At 36.4% G+C, this 18,645-nt stretch overlaps 1 protein-coding gene and 1 pseudogene across 1 annotated transcript in view; both read right to left on the minus strand.

Annotated features, from left to right (window-relative positions):
* Nucleotides 1-146: 146 nt before the first annotated feature.
* On the minus strand, nt 147-7,859 carry LOC129490085 (26S proteasome regulatory subunit 8-like; annotated as a pseudogene).
* Nucleotides 5,069-18,645, minus strand: part of LOC129490086 (E3 ubiquitin-protein ligase ZNRF2) — a 100,904-nt gene continuing 87,327 nt past the window's right edge. The window contains exons 4-5 of the mRNA XM_055293531.2: nt 16,949-17,028; nt 5,069-13,323 (exon numbers count right to left, since the gene is read on the minus strand). Of these exons, the coding sequence (XP_055149506.1) occupies nt 16,971-17,028 (58 nt within the window). The 3' untranslated portion in view covers nt 5,069-13,323; nt 16,949-16,970. The remainder of the gene's footprint in view (nt 13,324-16,948; nt 17,029-18,645) is intronic.

Below are 18,645 nucleotides of genomic sequence, written 5' to 3' on the forward strand. Positions count from 1 at the left end.
ATTGCTGCTGGAAATGTAACATGGCACGGCTACTTTGGAAAACCGTTTGGCAGTATTTTACAAAGTTAAACAAATACCACATGACTCGGCAGTTTCATCCCTAGGAATTTACTGAAGAGAAATGAAATCACATGTTCACACAAAGATTTATATTCAAACGTTCATAGTAACTTTATTCATAATAGCCCCAAACTAGAAAGAGCCCAGGTGCCCACCAATAGGAGAATAACAAACTGTAGCATATTCATTTAATGGAACATTACTACTGATTCAAGCGATGTCTTGCGATGATTCAGGCAACATCATTGCATCTGTGATGTTTCTCAGGCACTATGCTGAGCAAAACAAAGTACATACTGAATGATTTCATCTAATCCACAGTGACACAGAGCAGATCAATGAAGAGCAGATCAGTGACTACCTAGGGCTGTGGGTTGATGGGTGGGAACCCAGTATTAAGAGACTTGAATAACTTTTGAGGGGTGATGAAAATATTCTCATTTTGGTTGTGGTGATAGTCACACAGGTGCATATGTCTTGTCCAAATTAATCAGACTGTACATGCATAATATTTTTGTTGCATGTAAATTGTAACTTAATAAAGTTGCCTTTACGGAGGTTGCAGTGAACTAAGATCTCGCCACTGCACTCCAACCTGGGCAACAGAGCAAGACTCTGTCTCAAAAAAATATAAATTAATTAATTTTAAAAAATAAAGTTGCCTTTACAAAGCAATGAAGAAAAAGCTGATTAGAAATATAATACTGTTCTTACTGAAGAAATAGCCCTCTAAAAATGTAAACAAGTTAGCAAATCTGTGTCTGGCTGGCTCTACCTCAATCCTACTGTTTGAAGTACTTTCACCTACTTTCTCCTTTGTTTTAGTAGCCCTGACACACAGGAAGGTCTGGTACAAGGTATAAAAGTCTTACCGGACGTAGAGTCAAATAAAGGGTTTTCCAATGACCTTAATAACCTCATACCTTATAAGAACTGACACAAATACTTATTCAAGAACTAGGTTTCAAACAGCCTGTTATTTATAGATTTGTGATACTATAAATGATTAAGCCCCATTAGGGCAGGCACTATTCATTTTCCCCATCAATGTATATGTAGTGTCTCACACAGTGTCTTTCATCTATCAAATGTTCAAGAAATACGTGCTAAATGAATGAACCAACACAACCAACCATATGTGCTAAATGAATGAATGCTAAATGAATGAATGATAGTGCCTGCATTCTAGTTCAAGTAACTCCTATACACATTCTTCTTCAGGGAGATAAGACTTCTGAAGATTACCAGGTAACTGTTAAGAATGAAAATCAGACTAGAGTTACATACTTAGGCTTCAATAGCTTTCTACTGATTGATGTGAGTGTAGCATCACATCATTTTTCATTCCTAGTTCGTGTTCCTAGTTGCTTATGGCATTTTATTCAATGACTCATTGATGGTCACTGCTTCGGAAGGGAGAGAAAATGAGGACAAATCAGATATTATTTTGAATGTCAAAGTCAAGTTCTTTAAATTCAAAGGAAGAGAACTGCCTGGAAGCCAAAGGCTTTTGATTTCTCAGAGCCATTCTGGAGGTAAAAAGAGCTTTTGGGAATCTACAAATTCTTTGTGAAAATTAAGGATCAGAGCCCGGCTGAATTAGACATTGTCCTATAAACCAGATTTGGGGAGAATGCATAACGATGCCAGGGCAGTTTTCTCATCCAAAAAGAGTCAAGAGTTTGATCAAGCAGGAAAGAAAATTGAAAGGAATATAGCTACAGCTTAAGTTACAGAGGTCTGAGACATTCTTGGCACCCTTTCCTCTTCATAGGTTCACCCCTATTTTTGAGGTGTATGAGAAAACCTTTGATAGGTTGTACACTGGCTATACAACAGAATCACACTAGATTAACTAAGAATCTCTGGGGTGAGGTCAAGACCTTAATATATTTAAAGAGATGCCTCTATACGTCCTTCCTACCTCCTGAGTTGACCTAATGTTAAGCCAAGTATTGAGAACCACTGGCTTACGGGGATCCCAAAGAAGACAAATGTAATGTCTATCTTCCCACTGTGTATGCCAACCTTATAGACAACCTCCCTGCCAACTCCTGCCCGCTGACTCCATTCAACACAGCATTTGAGCACAGAATCTCTAGGCAAACTAGGAAACATCTTACTGAAGACAGTTTAGACTTGACTACTGGTGCCTCTTATGCTGGATTTTGAAGAGTCAGCTTTGTGAATTGAGGGTTTGGTGGACAAGTTTGACAGTTTAAGCACTGACGTGGGCAGGAAGCCAACTATTAGCTGGAAGGTCTGAAACCCATGAAAATGTCCCCATAGAACTCAACACAAGGGACAAATCTGACTAGAGCTATTCACCAGCATCACTCACAATTCCTGATGATTATTTGGCCAAAGTCTCACAAACTGCAATTCCTAACTATATCACTGACCAGGTGTTCAAAGCCCGTGTGCCCTCACCAGAAACCATAATCACAATGAAAGCCAATGCTATGTATGAATGTACATGAAGACAATTCATTAGACCCTCAACCTTTTAAAGATACTTCCAGCTCTTTCATTTAAAAATAAGGAAACTGGGCCTGGCGCAGTGGCCCACGCCTGTAATCCTAGCACTTTGGGAGGCCGAGGCGGGTGGATCACGAGGTCAGGAGATCGAGACCATCCTGGCTAACACTGTGAAACCCCGTCTCTACTAAAAATACAAAAAAAAAAAAAAAAAAAAAATTAGCCAGGCGAGGTGGCAGGCACCTGTAGTCCCGGCTACTTGGGAGGCTGAGGCAGAAGAATGGCGTGAATCAGGGAGGCGTAGCTTGCAGTGAGCCGAGATCACGCCACTGCACTCCAGCCTGGGTGACAGAGCGAGACTCTGTCTCTAAAAAAATAGAAAAATAAATAAATATGAGGAAACTGCCTCAATTTTAGTAATAATTTAGGACAAGTTCTGCTCAGGTGCAGCAGTTAAATAAACTTTGAAAGAGACCCAAGAGTCTTCACAAAGTTGGAATTAGAAGGCCTTTGGAAATACTCAGGTAAGGACAGATAGGAGTAGAAGTGTCTCCCAGAGTGGTCTGGACCTGTGCTGCCAGCACAGTAGCCACTGGTCACATATGATTCTTGATAACTTAAAATGTGGCTATAGTCCTGAATAGAGATGGGCTGTAAGTGTAAAATACACACCAGATTTCAAAGACTAAATATATGCTAAAACAATAGTTTGGATATTAAATACCTTTGGCCTTTGCAACACTTGAATTCCAACAACAGATGAACTTTATATACCATCTGATGAATATCATCTATTTGGATAATATCCTTAGTATTTACAGATTTAATAATATTCCAAGTGTTAATGTGCTACCTTGAAAGGTAGGCACACAGGCTTTGATGATATTAGTTATTTGGTATTTTTCTGAAATATAAATTTATATTTGCTAACACTGTAGAGTCTATGTTCAGTTACCCAACTAGTTATCTTGCCACCAAATGATCAAGCCAATTAGAAAGCATTAAACCTCAAGGTGACTTTGTTAGAAAGATATTTTTTAGTTACATACTCTTTAAATCTCTTAATACACATTAAATTAGAAGGTTCAAAGAAAACATTACTATAAAAATAAGGCATTACATGGCAGAATTTTAAAACCCTGCTTTATAATTACAGCATCATTAAGGTACTGCAGAAAAATCATTGTTATTTTTACTCATTTTATGTGGGAAGTCAAATCTTAAACCATGTGGTAATATTTATAAAAGCAGGTGCTTTGGCATCTTTGAATATCTCCCTGTCAGGTATTAAGTTTACAATATTTTCACAGGCCTTGCATTGTAGGAATTCTTGGTCTAGGAAGTCCTAAGTTAACTTTAAGAGAAACTTGTGAAAACTTGGATTGGTGTTTCCATGAGTATGTTGTTATCAAATTAGGGAATCCATGAGGAGAGTTGCCTCCTTGACCCACAAGGATATCCCAAGGTTTCTGCTGCTCTTCCAAGAAATGTAAGTGTACCAGTATTCGTTTCCTGACTTTTGCTAAACAAAAAAGATTATGATGGGGCCAGCAGCAACTCATAGCCTTCCAAGAAATCATAAATCTCTTCTGGTCCTCCTCTTACCTAGGCCAACCCAACCTATCTTAACAACAGCATGCATTAGGAGAGCAGGCTCTATCTTTCCCATATGTCTACTTCTACAAGACCTTGCTTCCAACAGATTTACTTGTGTTGTGAAGATCTGAGAAGACTGGTATAATGGAGAGAGTATGGGACAAATGAACCAAAGGGAAAACCTCAAGAATGCTTCAGAGTGCAACTCAGCATTTCACTAAGTAAACCCAGGAAAGCATGGCTGCATTCCAATAAGCAGCTAGAGCTAAGCAGGGAGGGGACACGAGGATAAGTCCAACCCAACTAACCTAGACATCGTTAAACTAGCTCACCTATCCCACTTATCACATACTTACTGACATTTGGGTAGAGACACCTCCTGCACCCTGATAGATACTGCTATGATTTGAATGTTTGCCCCCAGTGAAACTTGTGCTAAAATTTGATCCCCAATGTATCAGTATTAAGAGGTAGGGCCTTTAAGTGGTGATTGGGTCATGAGGGCTATGTCCCCATAAATGGATTAATGGTTATCATCAAGGGACTGGGTTAGTTACCACAAATGGGTCTGTTACAAAAGCTAGTTTGGTTCTCTCTTGTGAACTCCCTCACCAAGTGATGCACTGTGCTGCCTCTGGACTCTGCAGCACTGGCAATAGAATGGACAACTAGAACTTGTCCCAGATGCTCTCTAAATCTTTAAGTTTTGTTCTTCTGTACTTGCTTTCCCTATTTTCATTGCTTTAGTTCTGCCCCTCATCATCTTGCCTGAATTAGTATAAATTTTCTAACAGGTCTCTCTGCCTCCAGTCTCGTACCCCTCTAACCTTAAGTATAAATGTGATTATCTTTTTCCTGTTTGAAATCCTTCAATTATAGCTTAAGACACAAATTTCTTCATGATTTATCACCTGTTTGCCTCTTCAGACATAGCAACTTTTTTTTTTTTTTTTTTTTTTTTTTTTTTTTTTTTTTTTTTTTTTTTTTTTTTTTTTTTTTTGGAGACAAAGTCTCATTCTATTGCCCAGGCTAGAGTGCAGTGGCACAATCTCAGTTTACTGCAACCTCCGCCTCCTGGGCTCATGCCTCAGCCTTCCAAGTAGCTGGGGCTACAGGTGCACACTACCGCGCCCAGCTAATTTTTCTATTTTTAGTAGAGATAGGGTTTCATCATGTTGGCCAGGCTGGTCTCAAACTCCTGGCCTCAGGTGGTGATCCACCCTGCCTCGGCCTCCCAGTGCTAGGATTACAGGTGTGAGCCACTGTGCCTGGCCAACAACTTTTTTTTTTTTTTTTTTTTTTTTTTGAGGCAAGAGTCTCGCTCTGTTGCCAGGTTGGAGTACAGTGGCACAATCTCAGTTCACTGCAACCTCTACCTCCTGGGTTCAAGCAATTCTCCAGCCTCGGCCTCCCGAGTAGCTGGGACTACAGGCGCACACCACACCCAGCTAATTTTTGTATTTTTAGTAGAGACAGGGTTTCACTGTGTTGGCCAGGATGGTCTCAATCTCTTGATCTCGTGATCCGCCCGCCTCCGCCTCCCAAAGCATAGCAACTCTGTAAGAGTGTCTTGCTTTCCTCCTATGTTTTTATGTGCTAAGCTTTTTGCCTTGGGAATACTCTTCTCAAACTTTCCACTTTGCATGTTCCACATCCCCTAGAGCTATGTTCTATTTGTTCTTAAATACTTAAGTTTAATCACTCTCTTGCCTAGTCTGAATAACTTTCCTTTGTACCTCTACAACACCTTGTACATGTCTATCAGAGCTTTTATTGTTCTCTATTACATGCTTGCTTGCTTTACTCACTAAAAATTCAGTTCCTAGAGACAAGCTGTCTTATATCTACATTCTTGGTCCATACAATCTACAGAATCAAGTAGTGCTTTATAGGTGCTGATATAGTAAAGTCACTGGGTTTTAGTGAGAGTGGAAATCTGCACCCATAATGTTCTCTGTTATACCTAGGATTCTTTAAACACTTCAGTTAAGGTCTTAGATATTACTACTACACCTCATGACTGGAGAGAATACTAAAATTATTCATAAATGGGCACGAATATGTTTGTTTACACTAGCCACTAACATTATTAAGTGTTTACTGTGTGTCTGGTGCTTACATACATGTACTTTTCTAATTAATCCTCACATCAACCCTGATGTAGGCAGTATTATCTCTTTTTACAAACAAAGTTGGTGGGGGGGGGGGGGGAGGCCTCTATCTTGCCCAGTGTCCCTAAGACTGTTTCCAGAACTCATGTTCTTACACTAGGAAACTCAATACCTTTAACATCATGAAAATTGTGCTTCAAAAGATTTTTTACTTTTTTTTTCAAAACATAACGAAGCGCTACTAAATACAAGCTAAATTTTAAAAGTTATTGATTATACGCTAGCAGATCATCCCTCCCCAAAACTTTTTTTTTTTTTTTTTTTGCTTGTCCCATTGAGTTTTATTGTAGGGATACAGACAAAGGATGTCCACTCAATTCCATAGTTTCTTGATGGACATGTTTTTCCTCGCTGTCCTTTGGCATGTCCTTTGGCATGAGACAGGACTTTGGACTACCTCAAAGTCCTTCTGAGTGACATGGACTCACTGTTCAGGGCATACATGCCGGTTTCTGTGCACATGCCCTTCACTTCAGCCTGATGCTCCTAGCATAAGCTCAGCAATTTTTCTCAGGTTGATCCCCTGGGTCAGGTTCATTTCTGAGACTGAATCTTCAAAATGTCCAGCCAGGCCTACTCATTGTGGGGTGGGAATTCAATTTTTCTGTCAATGTGCCCTGGGCAAAGCAGTGCCAAGTCCAGGATATCAATTGTATTAGTAGCCAGGATAAACCGTGATACTCTTGATGGCCTCAAAGCCATCCTCGAAGCATCGTCTGCTGCACTTCACTGTTCCCTCCAGCATCCCCCTCCAGCTCTGAGGAGCCGAAAGAGTTGATTTCATCCATGAAGATGACAGATGAGCATTTTCTCTGCCATCACAGAAATTCCCCAATGAATTTCTGTACCAATTCAGAGCCAGAGACATGAATAAAGGTACAGTCCCTATGATGAGCCAGAGCCCAGGCCAACAGTGTCTTCCAAGCAGCATTCCCTTGGGCTGTGCAATGCTCAGTGCCTTGAAGAGCTCGGGATGCTTAGCAGGCAGGTCGATCACTTCTTTGATCTCCTTGATCTGCCTATCCAGTCTACCAATCATTTCATAAGTCGAATCTGGTACTTCCTTCACCATCATCAGTGACACCAATGAGCCCACCTTGTTGGGTAGGATCTTGTACAAAGTGTAGCTGTCATTTCTTAGAACCACCAAGGAACTGGGTGTCTCATCACTGATGCTGATATTTTTGTCCACATCTACGACAAACTTGTCCTTGGGATGCACCTTGACCAACACTTTCTTATCCATAGCCTGGACTACTTCCCTGACACAGGAGTCCTATTCCTGCAGCAGCTGTAGCTCCTCCTGTAATAGGCACACTTTAGCATTTAATTCATTCCTGTGCACCTGCCACCTCCAGAGGTTTTGGGTCTTATCATTCAAAATCAGCTGCAAATGCACCTGGAGTTCAGAACTGTTCCTTGTGGCTTTCCCCCATCCAATTTATATTGCAGTTGACCCTGGAGTTCTTCAATCTTGGACAGATAATATTGGCAGAGTCCACTGCCTGCCTTTTCCTCCTCCAACTCCATCTGCTGTGGTCCGTCAAGCGCCATCTTGTCTTTTCAGCAGAGAACGCTGGCATCTGCTTCCCTCCCCAAAACATAACAGCTGTCCAATCATATTTCAATTACAACATTTACATGTAGGTTTTACATCAGAAATGTCAAAGTACATCTTTTACTAATGGTTAATGTAACAAAGAGAGACTTCTTTGCCCATTACTAATACAAGCATTATTACTTATTATAGAATTTTCATTAATAATCTTAAACTCAATTTTGTGGGAATGGATATACAAAAATAAAGAAGCCATAACATTAATTCATGGTATTTGTCAGCATTCAGTTATTTCTTAGTTTTATTGCAATTCATTGTCAACTTCTAGATAGAAGGGAGAATATGACAAATTTCCCTGAAAGCACTCTTCTCTTATTTTCTACTTCTAAATAATGGGATAATTTAGCAAGATCATTTGGGAGTTTTATTTATTAAAATATGAATAATGAGTTTTTCCATTTCAGCTTAGAATATACTAATACAAGTTTTTCCTAATACGTTTTCTCTGTCTTGTGATTGTTGCTTTTGATATCTTATTTAACAGGAAAATACCTAAGAGAGAAAATTAAGGTGTTACAGAAAGAGTTGTGGAAACCATGAATAAAGCAATAGAGCCACGATTTTCAATGAAACTCACATAAACGGTTATTATAAAGAAAGAAAATGTAATAGGCTAGTGTAATAAAGAACAGGATCACCAACTTCCAAAATCTCTTTTGCCTCTATAAGGGTCTGCTAACTGTATTATATACACATAGGTACTCAAAATGCTACTAATAATCAAACCTTTTGAGATTTTGGTACCAGAATTACCGGTAACAGGATATAAGCAGAACTTTAAGTTTATCAAACATAAATCATTAGTACCTACCAATTTCAACCTACTAAGTCAGAAAAGGCATGAGAATTTAGTAATAGGAGAACTTTGTCATTTCCAGTGCCAGGACTAGGGGTCCTGACAGGTACCTCACTGTACAGGTCAGAGCTAAGAAACACAATGTTGGTTCATGCACAACACTGGTTCATAGAAAACACAATTTTATCACTTAAAATTTTTCATTTATTTCTGTGATGTTTGTTTATGCCACGCTATTCTTTGTCTCTCCATAAATAAGCAACCAAAAATCTCTCTTGTTATTAGCCACTGGTCTAAAATTAATGATAGCTTAAATATCTAAAAATAAACCAACCCCCTCCTCTAAGTACAGTAATGTTGCACTTTCAACTAAAACTAAGTATTAACATATCTGGTTTCCTTCAATGCCTTTCATTTTCCACAGAGAATCAGGTGACTTTGGAGACTGTGTGTTTCACATTTAATACAGGAATTATATGATTTAAAAAGAATATTCAGTTTCCTAGTTTAAGCAAGGCATTCACAAAATATGACACTCAAAGTATTGTTTGGATAAGTTACTACCTAGAAAGGTTTACCAGCTATTCCTGAATATGAATCACTACTACAAGTATACCACGTAGCAATTTCCTCTAAAGAAAACCAAACAATTTAGTTTTAGAACGAAATGATCTGGGAAGAAAAGAAAAGTAGATAGTAAAACAGAGAATTTAACTACTGTTATTCACAACATAGCAAAGAAAAAATCAGAAGTTATACACTTCAGAAAAAAGGGAATAGGCCAAAGACAAATGTTGACATGATAGGATTTTTTTTTTTTTTTTAACTAAGAAAATACCTGTACAAGAACAAGGGACACTGAACAAGGGCACTTCACATTTAACCACTCATTGCCAATAGATACTGAGTTCACCTCAGGGTAAGAAAATGGTCCAAATGAATTAGAAGACTTCCAGCAAGTAACAAACTATACTCATATTTAATAAGCACCATTTACCTCTATGTAGTTTTATATAGTTCTCAGCAATTTGATTTAAATGAGAGCTTCCCCTATGAAAGAATAAGATGATTTGGATATTACTATCAGTGCACAGTACGGATGCCAATTAGATGGTAAATTCAATTATTCTTAAATTTTAAAACAACAAGGGTTTCATGCTTTGTTCAAATATAGCTTATTTTTTGAAAAATTCCCCTCTTCCACTCTCCTAAGTTGGTACATAAAGTTAGGTAATATTTACATTGAATTTACAGTCTTTTTCATTTAAAACAATATCAGTATATCTTGCGATAAGATATTAATTTAAGTGATTGTTCTTAACTTCACTATACCCAAACTTAGCAATATGGCTGTGAGTCAAATAAACTTTGAAAAGGAACCTGCCATTTTCATTAATTCATTCAGACTGTAATCTTTGAAATACATATGGCAGATATGCTGAGGCTGGCCCGTCATTTTGGGGCTACATTTTAGTAAAGTAGCTAGTGAGTGAAAACGGAAATAACTATATAACATTTAAAAGAAATATAAGACTTGCACTAAGAAACCAAAACCTACATATTATGTAACATAACCTTTTTAATGTTGTTTTTGCTAACACAAAAAAGTTATACCATTATTTATATTTCAATCACAACATTGCTCTAAAACACAATCTATAATCCGTCTTGTAACCAGATCTGAAAAACACATATTCAGACTATTCTTAGTCTGTATCTCTGGCAAAAAGCCAAAGTAAAACAGAATAATTTTACTTTCTCCTAAACATTCTAGCAAGGGGGGGAAAAAAAGCCAGATCAAAGTAAGATGAGGATTCAAAATTGGCAATAAATCCATTATGGACAAACAGTGGCACTAAAGTAAAATTTCAGAACATATTGCTTTCTATATATGCACGTGTGATCTTATTTGAACATGAGTATTTACAAAGATTCTAGAAAGCTAAAACCAACTTGATAACCTAGGCTTTCAATCTTTATTGTATCCCCCATAATAATTAGTTGTCAGTAGTTTCAGCTTAGTATTTAAATATCTATTGTGATTTTATATCTTATTTATACTATTCAGTGTTCGCATAATAGATTTACAAATATTTTAAGTGATATTATACAGAATATTACTTGTATTTTCCAGAATAACGACTTTGAATAAAAACTGGAGCATTTGGGCTTTAAAAACATTTTTTCCCCCAATTTCTAAGTTGCTCTTTTTAGGAAGTCACTGACAGAGACTGAATTTAAAGTAAAAATGCCAATTTTGTAAATTTTGTCAAAAAAGGGATTGCTATAAACAGATTTAAGTGAATACTGTTCCAGACAAATATAATAATAAAGTAGCACTTGACACTGACAAACACTGAACTTTCTTTAAAACCATAGGAGCTTCTATTGTAGCAAATGCAGCACAGAACCTTATGACAAAGAGGGGCTAAAAAGTGAATTTAAGCCAATATAGGTTAAAAACTAAACAAGTGAACTATTAAATTGGTGCAAAAGTAATGGCAGGTTTTGCAATGACTTTTGCATTAACCTATCAGAAAATCAACTTCCAGGAGAATATAGTTAATCCCCACAGCTGTAATAAATCTCTTCCTTTAAGAATGGAAGACAGCAAAATAATTCTCATCACAAGAGTATACTAGAAATAGAAAATGAATCAATTATTCACATTCTAAGAGGTTTTACTTGAGAGGATTGGGCAGGAGGGTATGAAAGCTTACAAAATCGAAAATGTGAAATAAAATGAATTCAAATTAAGACTTCATGGTAAGAGAAAAAAAAAAAAACAGAAAAAGAATCGTTTCCTTAAGGGACGAATATTTTCCATAACTAGTTAAAAAGCACCTATTAAACTGTGCCTTCAGCTGTCACAATGGAGGTTTTGGATTCCTTTAGCAATTGCAGCATAACAAAAGGCATTTCACAGCATAACTTCAGGGAAAATGTTATCTGATCTGGAATCATACAGAAAGCAATTAAAAACTCTTTAATTATTTATAATACACACATTTTTCTGGGTAGCAGCAGTTGCTCCTGTACTTGCCCTTTTAAAAAATGTGAAACAGAAGCAAGAAAGTAGGGGAAAAAAGTTAGAGAAGATTAAGAGTAGCAGCGTTAAATAAAACAGCAAATTCTTAAATACATTATGAGTAAAGAAAGATTAAAATAAGGAAACAGTACTTACTGTGCAACTTTCAGTTATACCAAGTAAAGTACACCACCTATTCACTGATAACATTTTCCCTATGTTGAAAACACAAAACCTACTTATCTATATTTTTGATATTTTAAAAAAAGACATTCACTATTATAGCCCTGACAATTCTTCCAGTATTTTTAACCATTCAGATGTATTATGTGGGAATATTTATTAACATAATTTTGTTTAACACATTTCTTTCTACACAAACTGAATTTAAAAGTATCTATAACATTTTCAATTACAGTAATAAAACATGAATAAATTATAAATTAACAAAATCTTCGTATCTACTTTAAAAAATCATTTATCAAATGCTAACCTCCAGATTATCTGGAAAATTGAAGATGCAAATTGCTATAAACCTGGCATCCCAATTAAATTACAGTTTTTGAAGGTATATAAAATCTCCCTCAAATTCCAACATCTACTCCAGAAAATTTTATTTTACCCTTTTCTTAAGTTTACAGCCTGCTAAACATTTTACCCAAATGTGAGAGAACTGCCTGGAGATGCAAAGCACAATAAAATAATTAAGTGAAAAGAACAAACAAAAGATACCCGTTAAAACAGTTATTTAAGCTGGCAGCACTTGAAATTGGTAATCTGTATTTTTTTAAGTTGCATAGCTGCAAGATGATTCACTGCTGATTAACTGTTGAGCAGTTTTAAGAGGATAAGAATATTTAATAAATTGCAATTCAGTAGAATATTCTATATTTAATTAAAATGTAATTATGTAATGTGATTTGCTCTTTGGACTGCATTCTGATATTAAACCTTTAATTTAAAAATATTAACATTTTAGCTTTCCTATGTAGAAGTCTATTTTCCACTTGTGGGGGAAAAAATGGAAGAACTTGAGATCACGGTCTACATTCAGATAATGTTTTCACTGCTTGATTACATTTCTTGGTTTCACATTTAAGACTTTAATTTATAAGAAGTAAATTATATGTTTTTCAATTTAAGAACAGATGAATGCAGAAACATTATGTTGGGGAAAACAAAGAGAACCCAAATTAAAAAATAAAACAAATCAAAACATAACTAGTTGTGCAGCTCTGGAGAACTTAATAAAAAGTAAATCAACTTTTAAATCAGTTAACTTTGGCGTCTGAATACAAAATGTTTATCAGTATTACCTATGTAGATGACTATTAAGGGATGTGCAGCATTTTCAAAATCCCTGTGTGTCCTTTGTACGCACGTTTGGTACACTGAGTTCTGTGGTCACTGTCCTCTCTTCAGCAGGGTTTTTTACCCCAGTACGATTGTCCATCTCTGTATTACCAAGTCTCACAAAACTCAGATTTCTGGCTGAGTATGCCTGCGTTTTTGTTTCTCCAGAGACAGATCTTCATATCCTCTTGGTTTTTCAAGCATCTTGTCAAGACAAGAAAACCTGTGTAAAAACAGATTTCCCCATGAACATTGCTTTAGTTACTGTAAGTTTTCATACCCTTACTTACTACTCTGAAAACTCATAAAATCAGTGATCTGGAGAAGAACAGATTAAGAAACAGAAGGATCAATTAAAGTTTAGTCACAAAAAATACATAACAAAGTCATTCCCCTCTCACAATAAGGACTACACCCAAGTAAAGAATGCACACACACGGAGATTTAAAATATTTCTCCTAAATAACTAAATACCCCAAAATAAGTACAGCAATTTTCTAACTAATCAAGACCACAAATACTCATGTCTCTCTATTTTGGGTTGACTATTACATTCTTATGCTGAAGGGTATCAGAAACGTTGAGCTTTATGGCTACATAGTGCCTTACAAAATGTTTTAACAACACTGAATCCTCCTCAAACCCATATACCTTTAATCTAGGACTATTAAAAAGTATACAAAAATTTATCACTTGATAAATAAGAACAGAAGCAAAAATGTACAAGAGTGAAGATATTCCATGTCTATAAACTTATAAAAATGACTCTTCAAGACCCACAGAAGCAGACTCCATTGGTTTAGATTTCTGTAGACACCTGATTAACAGAGTTCACCCTGCCCATGTAGTAGGCTAGTTTGAAATTCAGGTTCTATATTCAAAAACAAACAAGTAAGCAAATATAACACTCACATGTAACATAAGAAAATGGAAATGTTGCTGAAGACCAACAGACATATGCATTTGAGCTATGAGATGAGATGTATGCTCCACATATCCCATAAGCTCACTGTGACACTAAAGGAAAACTTTAGCCGATGAAAGAAAAAAAATTTATACAATATAATTCCACCTCACCAAAAAAAAAAAAAAAAAAAAAAAAAAAAAAAGCTTATCAGCTCTATGGTCTAAATGTTTGTGTACTCCCAAAATTCCTATGTTGAAACCTAATCTGCAGTGCTATAGTATTAAGAGGTGGGGCCTTTGGAACATGATTAGGTGATGAGGGCTCTGACCACATGAATGCAGTTAGTATCCTTATAGAAGATTGAGGGAATCTGTTGTCCCACCAGGTGAGGACACACAGAAGGTGCCATAAATGAGGAATGAGCCCTCATCAGAGGAATGAGCCCTCATCAGACACCAAATCTACTGGCTGGCACCTTGATCTTAGACTTCCCAGCTTCCAGAACTATGAGCACTGAATTTCTGTCATGTATAAATTACTCATCTGAGGTATTTTGTTATAGCAGCCCAAAATGCACTAAGAAAGACTAAAAAGACAAATTTTATCTATAGATGAAGGATTTAGATGTATTACTTTGGCATGTAAAATACTAAGACAAAAATTTCATTTTGTTAGCATCAGTTTTCAGTACTTCCCTTAAAAAGCTTCTATAATTTTAGCCACAGTTTCATTTTGTCTCAAACATAAGGTGAAAATGAAGGCATTCCAAACCTTTTCTATGGTGAAATAAAAACATATGTGCACATATATTCAAAATACCACTCCACCACTATACTTCTCTTACCTAGCATTCTTACTTCCATTCACATTTTATTTATTTATTTATTTAGACAGGGACTTGCTACGTCACCCAGGCAGGAGTGCACTGGTGTGTTCATAGCTCACTGCAGCCTCCAACTCCTTATCTCAAGCAATCATCTGGCCTCAGGCACCTAAAGTCCTGGGATTACAGGTGTGAGCCACAGTGCTCAGCCTCAATTCATATTTTAAATGTGTCAAGGCATGATCTGAGTAAGTTCACAGGAAAGGTTAAAATTTGACAGTCTTTTAGTACTCAACAGTTTACCAAAGCTTCCACATTTCACACGCACATGCGTAGTCTTATGACACTCAACTACAGTTCTCATTTCAGGTGCTATTGCTGCTATTATCTCAAATCTTTTCTGTCAATATTCTAATCTGCTACTCTTAAATCATCTTCCACCAACACAGCAACAGAATTCCTTGAGTGTGTTTATTACCTCAACACTTTTATTCTCGAATTTAAGAGAAGTTATTGAAATAAAAGGAAATGGGGGGACCACACAGGACTAGACCTCTGGATGTCAACTGGTCTAGTTCCCTGCCATCAGTCTCAGCCTCCCAGAAAAGCCTGCTGTTACTGTCTTGAGTCCCTGAACAAAGAGACTCTAACTCCTGAAACAATTCCAGGATTAGCTAAAATGCTCTGCCTTGATATAACAATCCAATGCTTTATATCATCTCTGCAAGTCTTTTCATAAAAGCTTTTCGTATATTTGAAGACAGCAATTAAGTTAACCTTTATTTTTTCAAAGCTAAATGATATCAATTTAATGCACTTGTGAAATGTGAAAAAAGCCCTATGAAAATACCCAATTGAGGTCAGCATTCAATTCACTAAACATTTTCAGATAACGCAGAACCATGAAAAACTTAAATCAGTGAACAAAACTAGTTTTTTTTTTCAGTTGTAAAATGCAACTATTTTTTGCCTACTATATAGACAGGCACTGTATTACATGCTAAAGATATAAAAGTGAATGATTAAATTGAATGAATAAATTTATGATGCGACTTTTTGAAGAAAATGTTCCTACCTAAAAAGAGCAAAATTGCTAAGAACAGTCTTTGGAACCAGAATGCCTGGGTCCAAATTTCATCCCCACCAACAAACTAGTTATCTGACCTTGAAAAGTCAAGTTTCTTAACCTCTCTATACTTAATTCCTTCATCTGCATAATAGGAATAGTAATGGTACTGAGCTCAAAAGGGTTATTGTAACAATTAGACGAGTTACTAATAGATGTAAAATGCTTACAACAACACCTGGCACATAATAATACTAAATGATTAGAATTATTATTTTTTTGGTTTGGTTGTTTTTGAGAGAGTCTTGCTCTGTCACCCAGGCTGGAGTGCAGTGGCATGATCTCGGCTCACTGCAACCTCCACTTCCTGGGTTCAAGTGATTTTTTTTTTTTTTTTTGAGACAGAGTCTTGCTCTGTTGCCCAGGCTAGAGTGCAGTGGCACGATCTCGGCTCACTGCCAGCTCCGCCTCCTGGATTCATGCCATTCTCCTGCCTCAGCCTCCCAAGTAGCTGGGACTACAGGCGCCCGCCACCAGGCCTAGCTAATTTTTTTTGTATTTTTAGTAGAGACGGGGTTTCACCATGTTAGCCAGGACGGTCTCAATCTCCTGACCTTGTGATCCGACCGCCTGGGCCCCCCAAAGTGCTGGGATTACAGGTGTGAGCCACCACACCCAGCCTCAAGTGATTCTTGTACCTCAGCCTCCTGGGTAGCTCGGATTACAGGTGTACACCACCGTGCCCAGCTAATTTTTGTATTTTTAGTAGAGACAGTTTCACCATGTTGGCCAGGCTGGTCTTGAACTTTTGTCCTCAAGTGATCCACCTGCCTGAGGCCTCCCAAAGTGCTGGGATTACAGGCTGAGCCGGCGTACCCAGCCAACAATTAGAATTATACAATATTTTTAATGTAAGTTTTCTATGCAGTATCCTAAGTGTCTGAAACATACACATACACACTCATGCACCTCAATGAGTAAATGAATAAAAATTATGGTTTAGAATGTATAATTTGGGCTAATGCTTTAAAAAGTAATTACAAAAAAATTACCTATAAAACAGGAAGCTGACGCTTAATCTGAAGGGTGCTCAGGGCAAGATCTATTTACTTCAAACCATTCATCTATGCAGCTAGAAAAGAACAAAACCAGAAAAATTGAGATACTTATACTAATTATTTATATGACAGCCACAGTAAAAATACTTACTTCTTGATTTTATTTTTTACAGAAAAAAATCAGCATTTTAAATTATATTTGGCATACATAAGCAACAGATAAGAATGTTTATTATATTTTGATTCTAAGTGATTAAGAAAAAAACCTTTGCAAAATTATGCTATAAAGTACTTTAAAGTTCTAACAGAACTACTTCCAAAAGATAATCTGAAGAACTACCACTTTACCAATATTCAAAACTGAATGAAAAATTTGGATAATTTCTCTTTTCAAAAGTTATTCATTTATGCACATTATCAACCTGTTCATGTCACCTATAAATGTAATAAAAAACAGCTTTTAAATTTTAATCCTTGCCAATATTTCATCATTTTAAAGCTATATTTATATGTGATTATTGAATATTTAAATTCTATCCCACCATGTAATACATATACATACACAAATAAATATACCATAAATCGTTTGTATTTATAAAGTATTTTATGATCTTATTTTATTAGAAACTAAATACTAGGGTGCATATGATCATCATCATTGTTGATCTGCACTGTCCAACAGAGTAGACAAGAGCCACACACTGGTTATTTAAGATTTATTTAAATAAAATAAAAATATCCAGTTCCTCAGTCACACTAGCCACATTTCAAGCACACAACAGCAACATGGTTCACGACTACTCTAGGGGACAGCACAGATATAGAACATTTCCATTATGGTAGAAAGTTCTATTTCACAGTACCATGATAGGTGACAAAATCAAGGTCTGGTAACTAGCTATTACTTGCCTAACAGCTAGCAAGTTACCCAAGCAGGATTCAACCTGTTCAACATTTTCATTGGTGACGTATTTCAAATTTGTATATGCCGCAAAGCTACAAGACTTGGTTAATATACTGAAGGGCAAAACTAACATTTATCATCCTCATGTCCAGATAGGTTGGTTTGGTAGGTAAAAGTGGTAGATGAAATTAAAAAGAAAAAAGGTAGAGTACCACATCAACAGGTTCTTTCAAATATCTGAATTTCAGTTGCGATTAAGACTTTTGTTCTCTAAATATATATGGCCAGTTTGGCTTAAGACGTTGTTTTCAGTCTGCTCTCTACCACTTGGCCTTGGAAGTTCCACTGTGTCTACCAGAAACCTCTTAAAACAAAATTCTGAGAATCAAAATACTCCAGATGTGTTAATTCATAATATATCTGAATAGTATCTATTTGCGAGCTAACATGAGTACTCCTTATTTTACAACCAGTTAATTCTGGCTCATCATGAGAAAGTAATCATTTAAAACTCCAGGTCCTCTTCACATAAACGTCTATCAATCTACGTATGTTCCATTCTAAGCTATATTCATTTGTTATTTACATGATTACATTCCCTTCTCTCAGACCCAGCAGGAAAGCACTATCCTCAATTTGGTATTTTTCATTTCTAGGCATCTTCTTACTCTATATAACTATATATGTGTATATTCTAAAACAACATATAGTACTGTTTCCATGTTTAAAATTTTAAATAAATGCTACCATAAAACAGCATTATGCTTTTTGTAAATTGCTTTTTTTG

Source organism: Symphalangus syndactylus, chromosome 9, assembly GCF_028878055.3.
Source record: "Symphalangus syndactylus isolate Jambi chromosome 9, NHGRI_mSymSyn1-v2.1_pri, whole genome shotgun sequence".
NCBI lineage: Eukaryota > Metazoa > Chordata > Mammalia > Primates > Hylobatidae > Symphalangus > Symphalangus syndactylus.